This window comes from Babylonia areolata, chromosome 31 (assembly GCF_041734735.1).
Source record: "Babylonia areolata isolate BAREFJ2019XMU chromosome 31, ASM4173473v1, whole genome shotgun sequence".
NCBI classification, from domain to species: domain Eukaryota; kingdom Metazoa; phylum Mollusca; class Gastropoda; order Neogastropoda; family Buccinidae; genus Babylonia; species Babylonia areolata.
This window is the reverse complement of record NC_134906.1, coordinates 15,725,155-15,747,329: the sequence shown is the minus strand read 5'-3', so window position 1 is coordinate 15,747,329 and position 22,175 is coordinate 15,725,155. Positions and strand designations below refer to the sequence as shown.

The window sequence follows — 22,175 nt, the reverse complement described above, 5'->3', positions numbered from 1 at the left end:
GAAAGAACAAATTCCAGTCCGCTTTGGCTTAGTGTGTTCTGGTGCTCTCAACTGAAAACTGTTTTCGCTGGGGTGTGGGGTTTTGAGAGGACAGATAGGACGGTAGCCGCGCTGTTCCAAGACCTTTGCTTTGATGATGATATCTTTTTTCTCGGTTGTTCACGTAGAGGGATCAAAGCTGGTAAACCCACCTCCTGGGCACGAGGGTTCGCAGGGAAGATGTGATGAGAAACAGTCAAAATGTGTTTTTAAAAATATTATTTAAAAAAAAAAAAAAAAAAAGAAGAAGAAGAAGAAGAGGATGAAAAAAGATAATGCTGTCAGAGTTTCGTCGGCTCACGATTGTATGGTGGATGTCTTTGATGATCTGACTGATCAAGAAGTACAAACAACAACAACCACCACCAATATGTTTAGAGAGAGATTGATTCTAAATAATGTGTGAACATAGTTGTGGAATAACGTTGTTTCAGTTTTGTTTGATTCAAATCTTGTTCCAGCCTTGACTTGTCATTTTTTCTCCTTCCTTTTAGATTGATATGTTCAGATATGGAACTCTTTGCCTCACCACGTCCGTCACAGCCCCTCACTGCCTTCCTTTAAATCTAACCTCAAGACTTTCCTCTTCCAGCAGCATTTCCTCTGACATGAAAGTAGTTAGTTGATTGTGTAGGTATATTTGTAACGCTGTATTGTGTGTGTGTGTCGAATGTAGGTACATATGTATGTATGTATCATTGTATGTATGTATTGTACGTACGAGTTTGTATGGGCATATAAATGTTTCTTGTGCATGATTGTGAGCTGAGGACTGAGTGTGTTTTGTATGCGTTTGTATGGATTGTAAAGCGCTTGAGCAATGAGAAAAGCGCAGATAAATGTCCAGTTATTATTGTTATTTTTCAAATTATCATTATTATTATTATTATTATTTACGAGTTTTATTGTTGTCTAATAATTTACAGTGACAATATACCACGCACTGTCGATCCCTCACACACACGCGCACAGACCGATTATAACCCTCCTCCCGAGACTGGCCTTTCCCTACCAGGGTCTGTGATGGAGGTGATCAGCAAAAGCTGCCTTTCCTTCCCCTGGGGACTGGTGGAAATGGACCGTTTCCGCCATCTGTTTACGCTGAACGAAACCCAGCTGAGGTTTCCCTGCAGCAATCCCAGCACGTTAGGAAGATTGGTTTTCTTTCTGCCGGAGAATGTTGGTTTGTTTGATTCTGTAACAGGTGTGTGGAACATGCAGTCATGGACGATGCAGCTGACTGCAAACAGGATGGATACTGTTGACATATCTGTTTTTTTTGTGTTTTGTTTTGTTTTTCCGCAGTCGCAACAGTAAACCCAACGTCAAACACGCTGTGATTGACGTGTAGTCAATCTGCTCTCACTGCACCCTACTGATTTAGATTATAGGTGACCCTATTTCTCTTAATATCAATTTTTTTTTAAAATTGTATTTCATTTCGTTTATGCACGCGCGCGCGCGCGCACACACACACACACACACACACACACACACACACACACACACACACACACACACACAGTGGGCTGATATCAGTTCCTGATTGAACGCTTAGCGCAGGATAAGAACCCTTCTGTCGGCAGTAATGCACTTGACCTGACGATCTGATACAAGGAGCTGTCTTGATGCCAGCCTGTGGAGAAAGTAGCGGTCGCAGAGTGTTCAAAGTGGAGGAGTTCCAGTCAGTTTGGTTGTTGAAGGAAATGGAAATCATGGGGTGGGTGCAAGGGGAAGAGGAGAAGCGGTCATAGAGGTGGGTGAAAGCTGTGGCTGAATCATTACCACATGGTGCTGGTGGGGGAGAGTGGGGTGGGGGTGGGCGTGGGGAGTTTGCAGCTGTTTAGTGGTGTTAATAATTCAAGGCTTTTGTTATCAATATCATTTCATAGCTTGTATGAATAGGGTGAACTGCTTTGGCTGAAGCAATTCTATCATTCTGGGAAGTTGGATACAGGTACGGAAATAATGTGGAACAAGAGAGGCAAGGCCTTCAAGACTCACTTGTGATACACTTAAAAAAGAATGTGTTCTGTATTTATTATAAAGCTTCGGGTTAAAAAAGAAAAAGAAGAAAGAAAAAAAAGTCCTGACGGCAGATTCGAACCCCGCGTGTTCGGGTGAGAAGAAACTGTCTTACCCATTACACTATCGTGGCTCCTTAACTGACGTTAAAAAAAATTTAACATTTAAACATGCTTTTTTAAAGGGCGATAAATCGATTGCGGTATTCGCAGTGAGAACGCTGTTTAAACCATATTATTCTGGTATATCTTGGGCATTCAAAAAATCTTTAAGGTCAATTAAAAATTCCTTTTAAGTCCGCGGTAAAGGAGACATGGCCATCGCCGCAATCACCGCAACATTTAGCGGTTTTCTCTGGATCTAGATAAATGTACAAGTTTAGTTACACCTGCCAGGAATGTACGACATGGTCGATTCAGTTTCTCTTTTATGTTCATTCTAGTTTTATAACTTAAAGTTGATATGAACATTGAGTATTTTGTTAAACTAATAACATGTAGTACAAGTACTTCTAAACGTCGTATGAAGTGAAAAGGACTTCATTTTGAGAAAAGTCAAGACTGGAAATTTTTACGTTTCATCAAGGGTACTAACTCTCATGGTTTATTATTTTCAACTGTGAATTGCGACTGATTTTGTTGATATTTTTATGGCAGTTTGGGGCATAATCCAGTAAGTGATTAGGCGTTCACAAATCTTTCTCTGAATAAATATTTAACGGTCTCCTTCTCCAACTTTCCATCACATGTTATCGTGTATTGTCGATTGAATATAGGATTGAATGGGCAGGTCAACAACTTGAAACAAAATGGCGTTGTTCGCGAGGAATATGAACACGCGCTTTGAATATGTATAAATATGTGTACGCAATTGATTTTTGCCCATGACCTTCAGGGCTCAGCCAATAGATCTATAAAGTCCACTCGTAGTATTGATTTTAGTATTTTCCGAAACAGACCACTTGGGTGAATGAACATAGTGAAAGTCCTGTACACTGAGAGTAAAACACACAAGCTTTTTATGTATTGAGTATAATTTCAAAATGTAATGTTTAAGATGAGAAAGATCAGTTTAAAGCAAATGAACCCTCCTAGCATTAATTACAGATTAAGTTCCCTTTTTTACTATCTGCACCAAAGACATGCACCAGAAATTTTACTTCCATGCTTAGCAAAAGAAGTTCCTGTTTGATCAAAAAATGATAAAAATGACTGCTCTTGTTGTTTTGTCAGAATATCAGATCAAAGTGCCAAGTTTAGAGAGAGAAAAAAAATATATATATATAACAGTAAATTCAGTTTGCATACAATTTGACTTCTTTAAAAAAATTTTTTGGTGCCCATCCCAGAGGTGCAATATTGTTTTAAACAAGATGACTGGAAAGAACTGAATTTTTCCTATTTTTATGCCAAATTTGGAGTCAAGTGACAAAGTATTTGCAGAGAAAATGGCAATGTTAAAGTTTACCATGGACACACAGACAGACAGACAGACACACACACACACACACATAGACAACCGAACACCGGTTTAAAACATAGACTCACTTTGTTTACACAAGTGAGTCAAAAAGGGCATTGTTTATATTATTTCTTCATAGTTTGTAATATTAGTGTAAACTGCTTTGGCCTAATCGATTGTGCCATATATGGTGTTGAAATGTTATTGTTATTATTATTTGAAGGGTTGTATTATTTGAGTGAACTGCTTTCGCTGAATTATTTGTACTATATAATTATGGCGTCAAAAACTAATAAAAGGTTATTATTATTATTATTTCATAGGTTGTAAAACATAGGATTAACTGCTTTGGCTTATTGGATTGTACCATACTTTGAATATATGTAATTTCTCTCTTCATTCCTTTTCTTGCACTGAGATAATTACATGCACTATGTGCTTGATAGGTACGAATGTCTATATTTATTTAATGTATTTTGTGTGCGTGTATACGCGTGTTTGTAAGCATGTGCGCTTGTGTGTAGTTGCGTGCGTCGTATCGATCTATACAGATGGTACTGACATATTGCGCACATTTGTTCAGTCGAGTCATCGTTGCTGACCTATTTACTTGAAAGGCTTAAATCAATTGCTTCATGATTTTATCTAAGAATTTACTGATTCAATTCTGTTGTGATAGATTGTGTGTTTTAACAGACAGTTATAATGGATTATGCTTTGGTGTTATGAGTGGGTCGCAGTATACTGTTGTTATGTTCTGTACAGTTCCTGCAGCATTCATGTACATCGTACATTTATTAGCTAAGGGCTTTTCCGCTTTGTTTGCATCATAAATACGTACGATCATAAGCGAGTATACAAAATTTGATTTGTAGACGGTGTGATGTGATGGCTCGCTGTGTGTGTGGCAGGACAGCAGCATGGATAACAACATGGACAGCAGCCTCAAACGACGTGAGCAGACAGAGCCAGCAGACAGGTCAGAGCCAGCAGACAGGCCAGAGCCAGCAGACAGGTCAGAGCCAGCAGACAGGTCAGAGCCAGAGCCAGCAGACAGGTCAGAGCCAGCACACAGGTCAGAGCCAGAGCCAGCAGACAGGTCAGAGCCAGCACACAGGTCAGAGACAGAGCCAGCAGACAGGTCAGAGCCAGCACACAGGTCAGAGACAGAGCCAGCAGACAGGTCAGAGCCAGAGCCAGCAGACAGGTCAGAGCCAGCAGACAGGTCAGAGCCAGCAGACAGGTCAGAGTCAGAGCCAGCAGACAGGTCAGAGCCAGCAGACAGGTCAGAGCCAGAGCCAGCAGACAGGTCAGAGCCAGAGCCAGCAGACAGGTCAGAGCCAGAGCCAGCAGACAGGTCAGAGCCAGAGCCAGCAGACAGGTCAGAGCCAGAGCCAGCAGACAGGTCAGTCCCAGAGCCAGCAGACAGGTCAGAGCCAGCAGACAGGTCAGAGCCAGAGCCAGCAGACAGGTCAGAGCCAGAGCCAGCAGACAGGTCAGTCCCAGAGCCAGCAGACAGGTCAGAGACAGAGCCAGCAGACAGGTCAGAGCCAGCACACAGGTCAGAGCCAGCAGACAGGTCAGAGCCAGAGCCAGCAGACAGGTCAGAGCCAGCAGACAGGTCAGACCCAGAGCCAGCAGACAGGTCAGTCCCAGGCAGCGGCAAGGAGACCAACACCAGTAGTGGGGACCGGCTGGTCAGCCCCTGTAAACGTCTCCGGCTGACCGACTCCACCTGCACAGATGGCACGCTGACTGGCCAGTCCCACACCCAGTCCACTGTTGACTCCAACGGTTCAGACGACTTGGAGCCAGACATTCTGTATAACACCCCAGAGAAACACAGGCACGACGCCGTTTCTCATGAAGATTTTGTACATCTGTACAACAGCACTCTTGAAAAGTCTGAACAGACGACAGACTTGACAGAAGAAGATCCTTCCATGTTAAGCAGTTTAGGGCAAACAGATCCATCCACTGATCACTGCTGTGACAGAAATGCCCTTCCCCCGGAAGAGGTCTTGCTGGGTACCCCAGTCAAAGTCTTGTCGTTTGAAGGGGAGGAGGAGAATGATGACAGCATGCTACCCCCCACTCCGCCACACCTCATGCCTCACAACACCCCGGACACTTCGGCCGTCAAGGAGGGTGATGACTCTGACAACAACATCTTCATCAACACAACGGTAGCAGAACACCGTTATTGCGATTTCGATCCGGTCTCAGGCTCGTCCATCACCTTTGCAGACCGCACCAATTTAGATGGAGTACAGCAAAAAGCAGAAAAGCAACAGGAGGTAGGAGAATATATCTCAGAACAGTCCCTTACTTTTACAGACAGAACAAACGTCCACGGTGCTCAGCGCGTCTCAGACTTACCTGGACACTCAACAGAACGTGCACAACGTGGCAACAGGACAGAGCAAGTCCCACGGTCCCGGCTTTTCAGCCAGCCAGACCCTCTGCCGTTCGGCACCATAGACCCACACAGACCACGTCCCTCTCTTGACCTGGCCAGTCAGCCACCGCACCAACAGCGACACCGTTTTAGCAGTGTTGGAAATCTACTGTGTGCTGAAGAACTGGACCACCACAGACTTAGTCTTCAGAGTTACGGTAGTGTTGCTCACTTTGAACGTCAGCATCAGCAGTATGACATGTCCAGTCACCGCTATCCTGTTATCAGGTCAGCAAGCCAGACAACTTTAGTTCAGCCTCACAATTTACGTTCCGACTTGAACGAATGTCAGCCACTGGCAGATAGCGGCCAGGAGAGACTGGTGGACTATGGCAGTATAGACGGTCCTGGGAGTGGGGGGCTGGGTCATGGCGGGGTGAACAGCCAGGTGGTGAACTACGGCAGTGTTGATGTCCCCGTGGCTGCAGCAATCAGGGCAGTGGGATCCGTGCACAGCAGACAGGGCGGGTCAGAGAGTCAGGGCTCTGGCAGGTTGTGGTTTTATGGCAGCATCGATCATCCACAACGTCTGACCGGATCCCTTCAGTCCCTCCCTCCGGACAGTCAGTTCGGCCAGGTGGCTGACACTGAATCCCGTGGGAACTTAGGGAACCAAGGCTTGGTGAGCCAGAGACACGATCAGCCGTTTGTGCGGTCAGCCAGTCGGAGGACGTTACCCAGGGTGGGCAGTCAGGGCAGTTCCAGAAGCCAAACACAGTTCACTCCCAGTGACCCCCTTCACCTCCACACTGTCCACGGGACAGCAGAAGAGCTAAGAGCCGGTCCCAGACCTCACCTGGCTCAGATTCAGGAACTGTCAGAAACCTCGGGTATTTCTGCACAGATCCGTCAGGAAGACGACAGCACGGGCACTGCCACTAAGAGCAGCAGAGGGACGTCCTGTGTCCTTCCAAACCCTGGACACCAAGACATGGGACATAGCTATCCGATGGGTTCTCACCCACAAGGCTATGACCCTCGCTACATCGTTCAGCCCCCTTGCCAATACCATCCCTACCCTTTTCAGCATGCAGGCAGCACCACACTGTCCGGCAGTTCCGGGAGTCACGCTGAAGTGCTGTCCCAGGGCATGGCTGCTAGTGTCCCACAGCAGCAGCAGATGTCTGGCAGTCAGGGCAGTCTGAAGAGCCAGGGCAGGTCTGCAGGCAGTCAGCACAGTGGGGGCAGTCACAGGTCTGGGGGCAGTCATCGGAGTGGGGGCAGCTGGGAGCAGTGTCGGGAAAGTGGGCCTCACTGCCCACAGACGGCACAGCCTGGGGAAGATGCTGCAGACACGGCTCTGACTGAGGGCCTGAAGAAACGACGTGTGTTGGAAACACCCGGTGAGTTACTGTGTTGTGTCTGTATCACTTCCCATCTTTGACTCTCATGTGTGAACACAGTCTGTGTAATGACATGGCTCTGCGTGTGTGTTGTGTGTGTGTTGGTGCTGGGGGTAAAATTTAGCGATGCATTTTTTCGGCCTGTACAAGTGGATTCGGAACAAACTGAACTGGACAGGATGGTTGAATTAGAACTTTGACGTCATCCAATTTATGAAGTTATGGTAAGCAATGTGAGAGATCAAATGTCAAGGTCAGTATTTGGCAAAATAATGAAATTTGAAAGAGACCATCTTTTTCAAGTTTTATTCGTACTTGGTGTTTTGACTGGTAATGGTTACATGTTCGATAAAGAAATTCAGAATCAGAGGTCAAGGTCACAAAATAGCACATGACAGTTATAGGAAACATTTTTATGTGAATGAGAGAGAATGACTTGAACATTCGGTACGTATGCCTAACCACGAAGAGCGTGTAATTGCGAACGGTTCGTGGACCGCCCCAGTTCGAAGCGTTCTCACCACATACATTTCACATTTCGTTCGGAAACCTAAATGAATATCATTTAGAAGAACCAGTCAAACATCAGTTATTTCCGACTTCCCGCGCTCTTTCTGCTCTTCGCGCACCACTGCCGACCAAAATCCTAAAATCAAGGGAAGCAAGTAGTGGGACTCGAATTTTGCACAGTTTGAAATGGCTGTTTGTTATGTTGTGTGGGATGTGCGTGTTTAAGTGTGTGTGTGTGTGTGTGTGTGTGTGTGTGTGTGTGATCAAAACCAACAATACAATAGTCTGGTGCGATGTTCCAATGATATGTCTAATGAGTTCAAGACCTGCTTCTGTTTTAACTGCCGACATGTTCCCAAACCCGTCATTCGCAATTAGACGTGCCCGTTCGCCTTTACCTTCAGGCGTCCCTGCTATTTCCAGCGTTGAAAAAACGTTGAAAAGGAGGAGTAGACGAACTTTTCCTGGTACAACCAATCGGAGAAAGCCTTCAAAAACAGAAGATAAAAAACTGACGATCGCACTGCCTGTTGGCTGTACAGTACACACGTTGAACTGGTCGCTTCGACTGGATCGTTCGCAATTAGGCCTTCCTGCCCTAATCTTCATCAAATGTGTCACAATGACTGGTCATGGTGAGAACAAACTCAGTGTAAATAGACATGGTCAGAGGTCAAGGTCTTAACATGGCGAATTGGAAGAATGTAGAACTTGGAATTTTCTTCCAATTTTCATTAAATATGACATAATTTTGTTGCTGTTGTTGCCAGAACATAAATGTGTTGTAGATTTTGAGGTTAACAGTGAAGGTCACATCAAAGTGTGTGTATTTTCCCACGTGTTCTGCTTCGCAGTATTTTTTAAAAAGTTTTAATTCTTTTAATTTTTACGTTTTGTTTTTCATGGTTCCTAAGTTGGATTAAGTGGTTATCACACGTGAGTAAAGGCCTTGCTTCTCTTATATTGACGTGGGTTTGGAATGATTGTTCCAAAAGTTATTCATTGTTGACCTGGATTTGGCCACATTTCCCTCCGTCTGTTCCTCTCTCTTTCCTCACCGCTTTATGACTTTTTGCCAGTTAGCCAAGCGCGTGTCTTGAGTGTGTGTGTGTAAAGATATGTTCAAGGATGAAATTTGGCAAACCTCGTTGGACACTATCTCTGCCGCTGACAGGTCCATAGAATAAATAGATTTTCAGTTGAGCGTGAGTTGTTAGTCACAGAGTGCACGGACGAGAGACATCTCTATAAAGAAACTCGTTCCAGAAATGAGAGGGAGAGGTGAAAATAAAACTGAGACGATAGAGATCTTAGTTTTATTACATGGTTAAATCTAGTGACATGGGCTTTGGTTATCCAGGTCGTGTTTGTAGTCAGCCATTCCTTTCCCCGATCCCGCTGACAAAATCCGTCAGTGCGGCAGTCACATTTCCAGCAGAACAAAACGCTGTTTGAGTGTCAGGCTCATCAGACGTATTTAGGTCAAATCTGTGCGAAACGAAGTCGTGATAAGCAGCTACAGAAACGTAGCAGGGGCATTTTAATGCAATTCTCCCCCTGAGCCTGCCAGAGCCCACCAAGTGATTATGTAGATCACAACGATAACTACATGTAGTGAAGGTGCTAAAAGATGTAGACATGAAGAGGTGGGAAAAATCGGAGGATGATGTTGATGCCAGAAACAGGAGCCGTCGCTGACAGGTGCCAAACAGAGAGCAGCCGCAAAGAGATCTCCTCGGCTGACTGGCCCAGCTGATTAAGCGAGGAGCGCCTCTCTCCCTGGTGTTTACTGAGGCGACGTGTCTGTTCACACGTTGCGTATTCTATCTCCTCGGGCTTTGGACTGCGGTGTTTGATGTCTGTGTTAGTTAAACGTGCCTCATCTAAATCCCTGGCCTGTCACACATGACAGCCAGCCAGGCAGATCACATGATGACGAGGCTCAATACTTGGATTTGATTTCATTCATGTAAAGCGATTAGTGCTTTGCCTTGACCGAGGATAGGCGCTATATAAGTATCCATATCAATCAGTCAACAAGTCATGTATCCGGGACGCTGTGTGTAGGGCTGCAAAAGTCAATCTCTCTCTTTCTACACACACACACACACACACACACACTTCAAGACTTCAACAGGTCAAGACTGTTGGCTTCAAATAGAAGAGTTTGATGTGCACAAGGTGTGTTAAATGATATCCAATCATCAGCCTCTCCGCACCTGAAAAAATACAAGAAACAGAACATTCATTTCTGTATTTGTTCTGTTTTTGTTTCGCCAGCATGTCACTTTTTCGACATTTCACGAAGCTTATTCCTTACATCGGCATGACCACATAACAAAACAATTCTTCAGATATCTGTTGAGGGAGGGAGACGGAGGGGAAGACTGTTGCAACAGCGTCCCAGTGACTCTTCACGTGAAAAGTTAATGGAGGAGAAGAAGACTCCTTGTATGCAGATGAAGGTGTTAGAATCCAGTGTCAGTGCAGTATAACGTTCATTAGCATAGCAGCCTTCTTGCCTCACGTGGGGAAAAGTCGGTTACGGATGGGTAAATCACCATAGAGTAGGAGAAAACATTTTGTGGACTAACATTAACGGTGTCTGAAACTTTCACAATTGACGTTATGGGATAATCAGAGGTCCCGAGTGCATCATGCACTTAGCACATGTAAAAGAACCCACGGCAACACAACACCTTTCACAATTGATGTTGTGGGATAATCAGAGGTCCCGAGTGCAGCATGCACTTATCACACGTAAAAGAACCCACAGCAACAAAATATTTGTAACAAAAGAGTTGTCCCTGACAAAATTCTGAAGAAAAATCCACTGTGGTAGTAAATCACACTTGCAGACAGAAAAAAACAAAACAAAAGGGTGGCGCTGCACTATGGCGACGCGATCTCCTCCGGGAGAACAGCTTGAATTTTAAATAGAGAAGTGTTCTGCCAATACAATACAATACAAATCGCCAGTTTGGGAATACATTCTGCGGACCAGCATTCCCGGTGTCTGAAGCTTTTGCAAGGGCAGTGGTGGAGTCGGATCACAGCACGTGACCACAGACAGTACCGCTGTAGGACAAAGAAGACTTCCAGGGAAGAAAAGAACGACGTCCAGGGAAAAAGAAGAAAAAAAAGGGGGAGGGGTGGGGGTGGGGACAACCCGCAGCGTTTTTTGCCAAGGAACCCCACCCCCACTCCCCAGATGTTGTCGAAGACAATTTGTCAGAGTATTAATGTATACATTGGAGTGTTGTTGTTTAGAAGAGGAGGGGAAGGGGGATGAATGGTGAGTTGGGGGAAACCGGGTATGTTGGGGATGAAATTTGAAACAAATATCTAAACACAATTACAGAAAAGTACTAAATGGACTTTGGAAAAGAGAAGTCGCTAATCTTGCAAGCGAAATAACTGATGCAAAAAGTCAAAAACATCAGCATTCTCCGTCACTTCTGATGACACTCTTTCGTGCGGGTAAGGCTTCATCGTCTTACAGTAAAAAAATTACATGCATAAGTCACATCACTGAACAACATACACCTGACCCCAGAGCAATACTTTGTCCGTAATGAATTGGACAAAAGTCTGAAGATAAAACCCAGGATTGGTCTGCAAATCGGGCTAAAATCTGAGAGAGTCCACTGACGAGGTTTTAGAGTTGTATGAAAGCACCTATACAGCTAAGTCTCTTTCTGGTATATTGCCTTTCTCCGTGTATGACAATGAACAATATATAAGAAGGTGGCTAAAAATTTACCCGATTTTTGACGCTTTACTGCACTACCAGACAAAGTAAATCTTTCCATTGAACCCGCCGCTGAAAAGTTAATTCTTTCTTCTATAAAATGCTTTTTGAAATGACCCGAAAGCATCTGAACAGCAAAGTCCGTTTAACAGAAAAGTGGAGACCTCATGTTTTGATGCCACTTATCAACTAGATCTATTTTTAGACCAGTGGATTCAATGCCCGGCTTCGTAGTTCATCGCAGTTCAGGATTTGCTCAGATCTATCAAATATTAAATCTTGTCACATGGATTTTTTTTTTTTTTTTTTTTTTTTTTTAGGGAATGCAAGTTTCGATCGCTGTAATCAAATCGGAAGTGGCATTTCTGATGACGAAGAGAAGCAGTAGAACGATTCAGATACGAGGAAAAACCAAAACCTTTAATGGAAACCAAATTTACATTACTTATTTCAGTAGGTATTTCAATAATAGGTTTAATAATTTCCGGTGATATCATCGTTTTCTGTTGTTGTACAATTTTATTTCCGACAGTGAAAGACAAGAAAGAACTCCGTCAAAATAGACGAATTTTTCAATGAGAAGTTCAGTTGGTCTTGTTCAACTTTGTGATCACACAACACTCTTCTGTTTTCTAACTTCTGTTTTATTTTACACATACACACACACACACACACTCTCTCTCTCTCTCTCTCTCTCTCTCCTTTTTTTTTCTCTCCATCCCCCTCTCCCACCCCTCCATCCTCCCTGTGTCGTTGACATGACTGACAGAAGAGATGTAGGTCTGTCCTCAGTCGTAGCCAGTCTGTCATTAATTTTTCAGTGCCTTCCAGTGATGGAGTAAACCGATCGGAGAGAGAGAGAGGGTTGTGGGGGTGGGTCGGAGGTACAGCAGTTTAAAGGAGCGAGGATGGACTGGTGGCGAAGGTCAACTTATCCGCACGTGAAACTGGACGACTCTAATTAGTGGAAAGAACACTGAGTCCCTTGACCCCAGGTCACTTCCAGCCTGGGTCCCTTTGATGGACACAGACAGGAAGAGAAGAGAGGGGACCAACCGCCTACACTGGCCGGGGACTGACGGAAAAGCCAGGGGTCACAGCTGTCACTCTTCCCCAGTCCTCACTGCTCCTCGCTGTCAGAGGCTGTGAAAAGATGGCGTGGGACTGGTCATGAAGTTGATGGGGTGATAATTACCGCGAGTCTTGTCGCATGTTCTGAGAGGGGGAACAATAGGAAGTTGGTGAGATGCTGGGCGTTGTTCCAAAGGTCTGCAAGGTCCCTTTCCAGAACAGAGGGAGAAACAGGGGTTGAGGGGAAGAAGTTGGGAGACGACTGTCTGGTCTGAAGTACTTTGAGTGATAAGGGTATTTGTGTTGCTGTGAACTACCGTTTGGACAGTTCTCCTGCGAACAATCGTATAATTCTCTTAGTTTGGCACATCTTCACATCCGTCGCATTCTGCAAGATTACACCTGTCATTTCTCAGAGGTTCATGATTAAAGTTCGAGTGTGTGTGCGTGCGTGCGTGCGTGCGTGCATGTGTGTGTGCGTGCGTGCGTGCGTGTGTGTGTGTGTGTGTGTGTGTGTGTGTGTGTGTGTGTGTGTGCTTGCGTGCGTGTGTTATGATTGTAAAGAGAATGAGTGCATGTGTATATGTGGCAGTGAGGGAGCGAAAAAGAGACACAATACAAAGTCTTCATTAACGCGGCTAATATATTTAGCTGTTCAAGCATTGTAATTTTTTGAAATCATAATCATTAGGTGTTTTTTTTTTTTTTAATCCAGCCCTCGTGCTAAGGAAGGCCATGTATAAGACGAGAAGGTTACGAATACGATAAAAGGACGGAATCGCTCAGGTCACTGTGTGTGTGCGTGTGTGTGTGTGTGTCACACAGAGACTAGTATTAGTAAAGTACACATGAGACGGAAATAGCGTGCTTGATCATGATGTCACGAATGATGTCATGATGTAACTGATCGTGTGGAGCACTTTCAACCAAGTTATTCTGTTTGACCTGTTTTCCATTTTGTCAGTCGTTCACTTTTGAACAGAACATTTTACGCTATTTGACAAGAGAGAGAGAGAGAGAGAGAGACTCTGTGTGTGTGTGTGTGTGTGTGTGTGTGTGTCATGGACATAAATGTAAACATATATAACAGTGGTGTGTGTGCATGTGGATGTGTGTGACAAGCTCATTCCCCAACACCGTTCAGTACCGCCGTGGACTTTCCTGTCGTCCACAGACCCACCACACAGCGAGGGGTCTGTGTGTGGTCAGTGGTCCCAGGTGTAGGTGATAATTGCTGACAGTGTGCTGTGCCTGCTGCCGTCCTGAGCCCTTCCGCCACGGTGAGAGATACTCCTGCTGTCAGCAAAGGACTGGACGGTGCCTGCACGGACCGAGAGAGCAGTGGTGGGGTGTTGAGGTGTTGGGGGTTACACCCAAGTTATAAACGTTTTTTTCGCCTGATCAAAGACGTGTACAAAGCTGTCGAACTTACCCAAGCTTGTACAGCAAAAAATGCTTCGTGCATTACGTGGAAACATATTCTTAACGACAATTTTTTTTCAGCTATTCATTAAAGTGTTTGATTCACCAATTCTGATATGGGTCCAAATTATGGGGATTAGAGAAAGCCTCAGTTCATTGTGAGTCAGTTCATTAGTTTGTAGATAAGACGTATTTACGAGTAGATTCGCGTACACCTAAAGATCATGTATACTGTGAGACAGACAGATATCACATGTATGTGAAGTCCGCAGTATTCGTTACTGGCACAAGTTGATTCCGACGGAAACAATTAGATTTCATTATAAAGAGTATACACTGTTGTTTGAATTTAATGTAGATGGAAAGAAAAATTGGGGTTTCAAATGTTGGCATTTGTATGAAAATGGTTTTGGTGATGTCTGGGTAAATCAAGGTGCTGGCATAATAAATGAATTTATAAGCGTCTTTCGTCAAAGATTGATCGACTGGAATGATCGTATCTATACAAGTGATTTTATTTGTATAGGACGTCTTGTAGTGCTCATGATCTTAAAGATTATTTGCAAATGAACATTGATCGACAGTTGAAATATGTAACAACAAGATTTATGTTTGACATTTCCGACTTGAAGGTGCACCGTTTCAGATATAAACCATGTAATGACTGTAAACTGTTTTGTCCATTGTGCAGGACATCAAAGGAAGATGATGTACACTTTGTTCTCTGTTGTCCAAAACTTAACGATATTAGAGTTAAATTTATTCATCCTAGATATTTCAGAGATCCTGTTCAAACTGAGTTTGACGTCATGCACAAAACCTGATGTTATATAGATAATCTCTCTCTGTTTTTGTACAAGGCTTTCAGGTTTAGAGATGTAGCCGTTTCATAGTTAAAAATAATTCTTTTTCATTGTTCATTAATCCTCAAATTGTGTTTATTGTTCAAATACCCCTTCAAGAGGGGCTATGGCCATTTATTCAGTCTTACACACACACACACACACACACACACACACACACACACACACACACACACACACACACACACACACACACACACACACACACGCAGATTGGCACTCCATGTTCATATGTCCTCATTATCATTTAATACATTGGTTTATGAATCTTGATGGGACCGTTAGATAATAGCCCCAAACAGGTCCTGACAAACAGCAAAATTAAGGTATGCAGGACGCGTGGGGGTGACACGTCAGTTAGTCTTGATGGTGCCATATACGATGGTTGAACCTTATGAAACTGCAGTCTACCTTGGCGTTATGTACAGAGTCAGGGTGTGACCAAGCTGACAGGCCCCTCAGGCCGTGCTGTCCAGCAGATGGAGGCCCAATCTGTCGTTATGGCCTGTCGTGTTGACTCTGGGCTTTGAAGAGCAACTGCTGTTTGTTGTGGTCAGTCTCAGAGGCGTGAAAGTCGTCTTGTGTCCAGTGACTGTTTATCTTGTCCAGTGTTCTGTCTGCCCGCTTCCTGATAATAAACCGTGGGCGGCAGGGGGAGCAAGCGGCACAGTTTGTGTGTGCGCTCACTCATGGAGCTTAGAGGTCCACAAGCTGACTTAATGGAGCTTAGAAGCGCAGTGTAGGAAGCGCCGTGGTTTACAATGCACGCAGGGCGGCATGTGGCACCATACGGAGCGCTATCAGCCTGTGGCTTTGTTTTCAGGTGTGAGTGTGCCTCACTTAAGACCCAGCAGCTGGGGTGTGGACTTTACAGGGCCACAGGCTGTCTGCCTTGATAACTCATAGCCACCAGGCTGATGGCCGACGCTTAACACAGCTGTCAGCACTGTCTGTAAGCTGTACACCAGTTCTGAAAATGGTCCTCACTCCTGTTGTCTCGCCCAGTTCAACTAATCCTATCTCTCAGTGCATGTGTGTGTGTGAGCATGTGTGTGCGTGTGTACTTGTGTGTATGTGTGTCCATGCACTTATGTGTGTGCCACTCGCTCTGCCACTGTCACTTTATTATTTGCTGCCTCTGTTGGCTTTAACATTTAGTTATATTTGGCTTTTACGTCGACAACCACTCCGGTTGATAGGGCGAACAGGGGTTTCCATCCCAGGAAAGTAGGGGCAGTGAACAGTCTGTCGTTAACTGCGCTGAGCGACACCGCGTGGAGATGTGCAGCACTGTCAAAATGCCAACTTCAAATGTTGGTCGAACGTGATTGGAAGTCTCAACCTTTTAAATGAAACGCTTTCACAGAGGTGGTTGCTGATTTTCCACCGGCATGTGAACAGACAGTATGGCTTTCTCCCTGACAACACGTGTCAGGGTTTAGGGTGCTCACTGGGGCCGTGGGGATTATTGGGAGAGCTGAGTGGGAAGTTATTCAGGCGGTACCACAACTGGTTGGGAATTAACTCTGGTGGCAGATTTGATAGTCTGCTGTTTCGTAACTGTTGGGAAGAGAGTGGCTTCTTTATGGTTTGTTGGCCTCCCGTCTCATTGTGTTCGCTGAGCGTGAGATTCCACGCCGACATCATAAAACCTGGCCAGTAAGTTTGGTTTTTGTTTGTTTGTTTGTTTGTTTTTTTATCAATAAAGCGACCTGTGCTAATTTCATCGCTTTGATAATAAACAATTCAATCGATAGAGAAGGGGGAAACCCGCACATAGTGGATGGAAATTTGACGAGCTAAAGCCAGTGAAGAGAGGAGAAAACAGAAAATCGGAAGCTCGACTTAAAGTTGAATGTTGTTTCTATTTCTGTCTTTTGGGGGGATTGGGTGGGGCAGGGGCTGGGGGGCGATTTATGTGAGGGTGGAGAAGGGGGGGGGGGAGGGCACTGGCCGAATCTTCTTTGTTGTTTCTATCTCATCACTGACAGACTTGTTGACGACGTTGAGTATGATGTAGATGATGCAACAGGGTTGAAGAAGCGATGGAATATGAAAACACAAGAAAAAGCCTTTGGAGGGAGGCAAACGATTAACATTTATATTTTATCTCACAGTTTAAATAGTTTCTCCGTTTTGCTGTCACCTATAAAAGTTACAAAATTCAATCGGACAACTTGGTCTTTATCTTAGTAATTATCTTTTATACCCATCAGGTCAATTATTCTGACGTCAGGACAGTGAGATGACCACCTTTCTCTGTCATCAGAGTAGCAGTTAAGTGACATCCACCCAACAGCTGAAAGGACGAGATTAATGATCATTTGGTTTACAAACGTGATGCTCATCAATCCATAATCTTTCCAAAATTCTCTTTGCATATCAGAAATTTTTTATAAGTATCCAAAAAAATGTTACGTGTAGTTTCTCCAGCTATATTTCAGTACATCGTTATTTGACTGTCCTATTCTCATTACCCAGTATAAAGTAGATTTGAGAACAAGATACGGCAAAAGTCAAGGTGTTTCGTGTGATGCCCAGCAATTTGTAACATCATTCGCTGAGGTCATGATCTCACGTGCCACTCTCTGATAGGTAGCTAGCTTATAATTTCTGTCACTGGTAGCATGAGATGACCCCTCCACCCAATGCCCCACTACTCATTGTTTTCTCAATACATCCCCCTCCCCACGCCCATTATATAAGTGCGCTGGAAAGAATGAATGCACAAGTGTCTTAATCACCTTATAATGCGAGACAAAAAGTGAAATAAAATAAACCAGTAAATAGATAAAATAAAATAATGGAAGAAGAATGAGAAGAAATGTTCCAAGACACATGAATTCAAACGTAAGATCTCATCATCTGTCAGACGTACATAAATCAGTTGCATATTCAGTTCGCCCCAATATCAGTTTGACGTTATTTCAATTTTTTTTTTTATTCAACTATTTGCACTTCAGCTTCTTTGAATATTGAACATTCTGTTAATCTGTCGGCATTGTGTTATTAGAGAGCACGATATAAACTCGCGCTTGTATTTGCTCAAGTTTTTTTTTTTCTGACGACATTATATTAAACGCAGTATTTTGTCTTGGTTCTTACGTATATATATGTCATCTGTTTTATGGTTGTGCGCCGTACCCCTGCCCTTTTACTATTATTAATAATGACAGGCGCAATAGCCGAGTTTTGTTGGACTTTCAATAAGAGGGTCCCGGGTACGAATCAAGGCGACGGCGCTTAGTGGGTAAGCTAAATGAACAAAACGGTCATACACGTAGAATTGTGCATGTGTGTTTCACTGTGTGTGTGCATGCCTGAAATCTGAATGACACAGAAAACAAATGATGAGCGTCCGATGGCAGCCGTCAGTCGGCTCTGCCCAGATTGGCAGCCAACTTGTTGTACAAACCACCCCGTGTTTGTAAAGCGCTTTGAGCTTGGTCTCCAACCGATGATAGGCGCTATATATTATTTTCTAATATAAATGGGCATCTGTTGTTCTCAACAGCAGCAACGGAAATCGTAGTTGTACTGTAGTATTTTACTGGAGCTGAAAAGAGGATAGAGGCGTGGGGGTGGGTCTTTGGACTTTGTAGGGAGAACAAAGGCAGTGTCCAGCTGCTGTGAGAAGTTGGAAGATGTGAGTGATGACGGTGACAGCCGAGAGACGAAGACCACGCATGTAGTATCAGGTGACAGGAACGCGACCCCCCATCCCATCCCGTCCGGACTGTTGGCACCCCCACATCATGTGATGTCGGACTGTTTTTGTCCAACAGACCCCCACATCATGTCGGACAGTTTTTGTCCAACAGACCCCCACATCATGTCGGACTGTTTTTGCCCAACAGACCCCACATCATGTCGGACAGTTTTTGTCCAACAGACCCCCACATCATGTGATGTCGGACAGTTTTTGTCCAACAGACCCCACATCATGTGATGTCGGACAGTTTTTGTCCAACAGACCCCACATCATGTCGGACTGTTTTTGTCCAGCAGACCCCACATCATGTCGGACAGTTTTTGTCCAACAGACCCCCACATCATGTGATGTCGGACAGTTTTTGTCCAACAGACCCCACATCATGTGATGTCGGACAGTTTTTGTCCAACAGACCCCACATCATGTCGGACTGTTTTTGTCCAACAGACCCCACATCATGTGATGTCGGACAGTTTTTGTCCAACAGACCCCACATCATGTCGGACTGTTTTTGTCCAGCAGACCCCACATCATGTCGGACTGTTTTTGTCCAACAGACCCCACATCATGTCGGACTATTTTTGTCCAGCAGACCCCACATCATGTGATGTCGGACAGTTTTTGTCCAGCAGACCCCCACATCATGTCGGACTGTTTTTGTCCAGCAGACCCCACATCATGTCGGACAGTTTTTGTCCAACAGACCCCCACATCATGTGATGTCGGACAGTTTTTGTCCAACAGACCCCCACATCATGTCGGACTGTTTTTGTCCAACAGACCCCACATCATGTCGGACTGTTTTTGTCCAACAGACCCCACATCATGTCGGACAGTTTTTGTCCAACAGACCCCCACATCATGTCGGACTATTTTTGTTCAACAGACCCCATATCATGTCGGACTGTTTTTGTCCAACAGACCCCCACATCATGTCGGACAGTTTTTGTCCAGCAGACCCCCACATCATGTCGGACAGTTTTTGTCCAGCAGACCCCCACATCATGTCGGACAGTTTTTGTCCAACAGACCCCCACATCATGTCGGACAGTTTTTGTCCAGCAGACCCCCACATCATGTCGGACAGTTTTTGTCCAACAGACCCCCACATCATGTCGGACAGTTTTTGTCCAGCAGACCCCCACATCATGTCGGACAGTTTTTGTCCAACAGACCCCCACATCATGTGATGTCGGACTGTTTTTGTCCAGCAGACCCACATCATGTCGGACTGTTTTTGTCCAACAGACCCCCACATCATGTGATGTCGGACTGTTTTTGTCCAGCAGACCCCCACATCATGTGATGTCGGACAGTTTTTGTCCAGCAGACCCACATCATGTCGGACTGTTTTTGTCCAACAGACCCCACATCATGTGATGTCGGACTGTTTTTGTCCAGCAGACCCACATCATGTCGGACTGTTTTTGTCCAACAGACCCCCACATCATGTCGGACAGTTTTTGTCCAACAGACCCCCACATCATGTCGGACTGTTTTTGTCCAACAGACCCACATCATGTCGGACTGTTTTTGTCCAACAGACCCCCACATCATGTCGGACAGTTTTTGTCCAGCAGACCCCCACATCATGTCGGACAGTTTTTGTCCAGCAGACCCCCACATCATGTCGGACAGTTTTTGTCCAACAGACCCCCACATCATGTCGGACAGTTTTTGTCCAGCAGACCCCCACATCATGTCGGACAGTTTTTGTCCAACAGACCCCCACATCATGTCGGACAGTTTTTGTCCAGCAGACCCCCACATCATGTCGGACAGTTTTTGTCCAACAGACCCCCACATCATGTGATGTCGGACTGTTTTTGTCCAACAGACCCCACATCATGTCGGACTGTTTTTGTCCAACAGACCCCCACATCATGTGATGTCGGACTGTTTTTGTCCAACAGACCCCCACATCATGTGATGTCGGACAGTTTTTGTCCAACAGACCCACATCATGTCGGACTGTTTTTGTCCAACAGACCCCACATCATGTGATGTCGGACTGTTTTTGTCCAGCAGACCCACATCATGTCGGACTGTTTTTGTCCAACAGACCCCACATCATGTGATGTCGGACTGTTTTTGTCCAGCAGACCCACATCATGTCGGACTGTTTTTGTCCAACAGACCCCCACATCATGTCGGACAGTTTTTGTCCAACAGACCCCCACATCATGTCGGACTGTTTTTGTCCAACAGACCCCCACATCATGTGATGTCGGACTGTTTTTGTCCAACAGACCCTCACATTTCTCTGAAATTCGGGCGAGCAGCCCGGGCTGAGCGCGTAGCCACAGAGCAGCCCATCTTTTCTTTTCTTTCTTATTTTTTCGTTTTCAGTTAGCAAGTATATTTGTTTTACTGTCAAAGTGAAATTTTCTTCGGAATTTTGGAACGGACAACATTTTGTCGCCGTGGGTCTTTACGTGCGCTAGGTGCACGCTGCACTCGGCGGAGGGGGGGGGGGGGGGTGTAAAATCCTTGTCCGAATTTAGAACAGGAACCCTCTTTCCCAGTCGGGCGCATTATCACCACACACTTCACGCTTCTCATGCTCCAGCCTGATGATAAAAAAAAAAAAAAATCTTCGCAACTAAAAAAATAACACACACACACACACACACACACACACACACACACATATATATATATATATATATATATATATATATATATATATATATATATATAAGGAAATGTGAGGGTGGGGGGCGGAAGGGAAGAAATAACGATTGGGAATAGAAAAAGAAAAGAAAAAATGTGGTGGTGGTGGTGAAGCATTGAGTTGACACCCCACAACACTCCCTCTCGCCCCCCCCCCCCCCCCCCCCCCCCCCCCTTCTCCCTCCTTCACCCCACTTTCTCTCGCTCGCTCTTTTATTCACTCGCGGTCGCACGCTACGCTTACACACACACACACACACACACACACACACCTGTCCGTCTCTGGGTTTCAAACCAACCTGTGTTGGCTCTCAGGACAGGTCGCATTGAATCAAGCAGTGAACAAGACCTGCACGCGCCGCCACATACGTCAGGGATCAAAACAGACCAATCAGCGGCTGGGATTGGGCATGACACGCGCCAGGTGCCTCTCGCGGACTGGGTGCAGAGTACAACGTTTTTATCTGTGAATAGGGCACGATTTGAATTGGAGGGATTAAGAAAAAAAAAGAAAAAAAGAAAAGAAAAAAAGGTGGGGCAGTAATATCAGCTCTCCCCACCCGCCATAAAGTAGCATTGTGCATTACAAGTGGGTCGCCAGTAGTCTTGTTCAGTTTATTTAGTCAGAATTCAGCACAGGTCGCCATTGGTAAAAAGGCCTGGCGAGAAAAGTGACAGACAGTAACTGCTTTCAAGCGCGTCCATTATCGGACAGGACGAACAGCACTTGGGTGTGTGAATGGTGAGGGGAGACAAGATTTGCAGGTTCCTTTATATAAACAGGGTTTTATTCAATATGTCACTATACTGATACAACGAGTTTCAGAATACACACACACACACACAC

At 44.9% G+C, this 22,175-nt stretch overlaps 1 protein-coding gene across 1 annotated transcript in view; it reads left to right on the top strand.

The window, feature by feature from the left end:
- Positions 1 to 1,667: 1,667 nt before the first annotated feature.
- The window catches only part of LOC143275821 (uncharacterized), a 91,039-nt gene continuing 70,531 nt past the window's right edge, over positions 1,668 to 22,175 (top strand). Inside the window, exons 1-3 of the mRNA XM_076580099.1 lie at positions 1,668 to 1,723; positions 4,437 to 5,170; positions 5,269 to 7,326. Of these exons, the coding sequence (XP_076436214.1) occupies positions 1,668 to 1,723; positions 4,437 to 5,170; positions 5,269 to 7,326 (2,848 nt within the window). The remainder of the gene's footprint in view (positions 1,724 to 4,436; positions 5,171 to 5,268; positions 7,327 to 22,175) is intronic.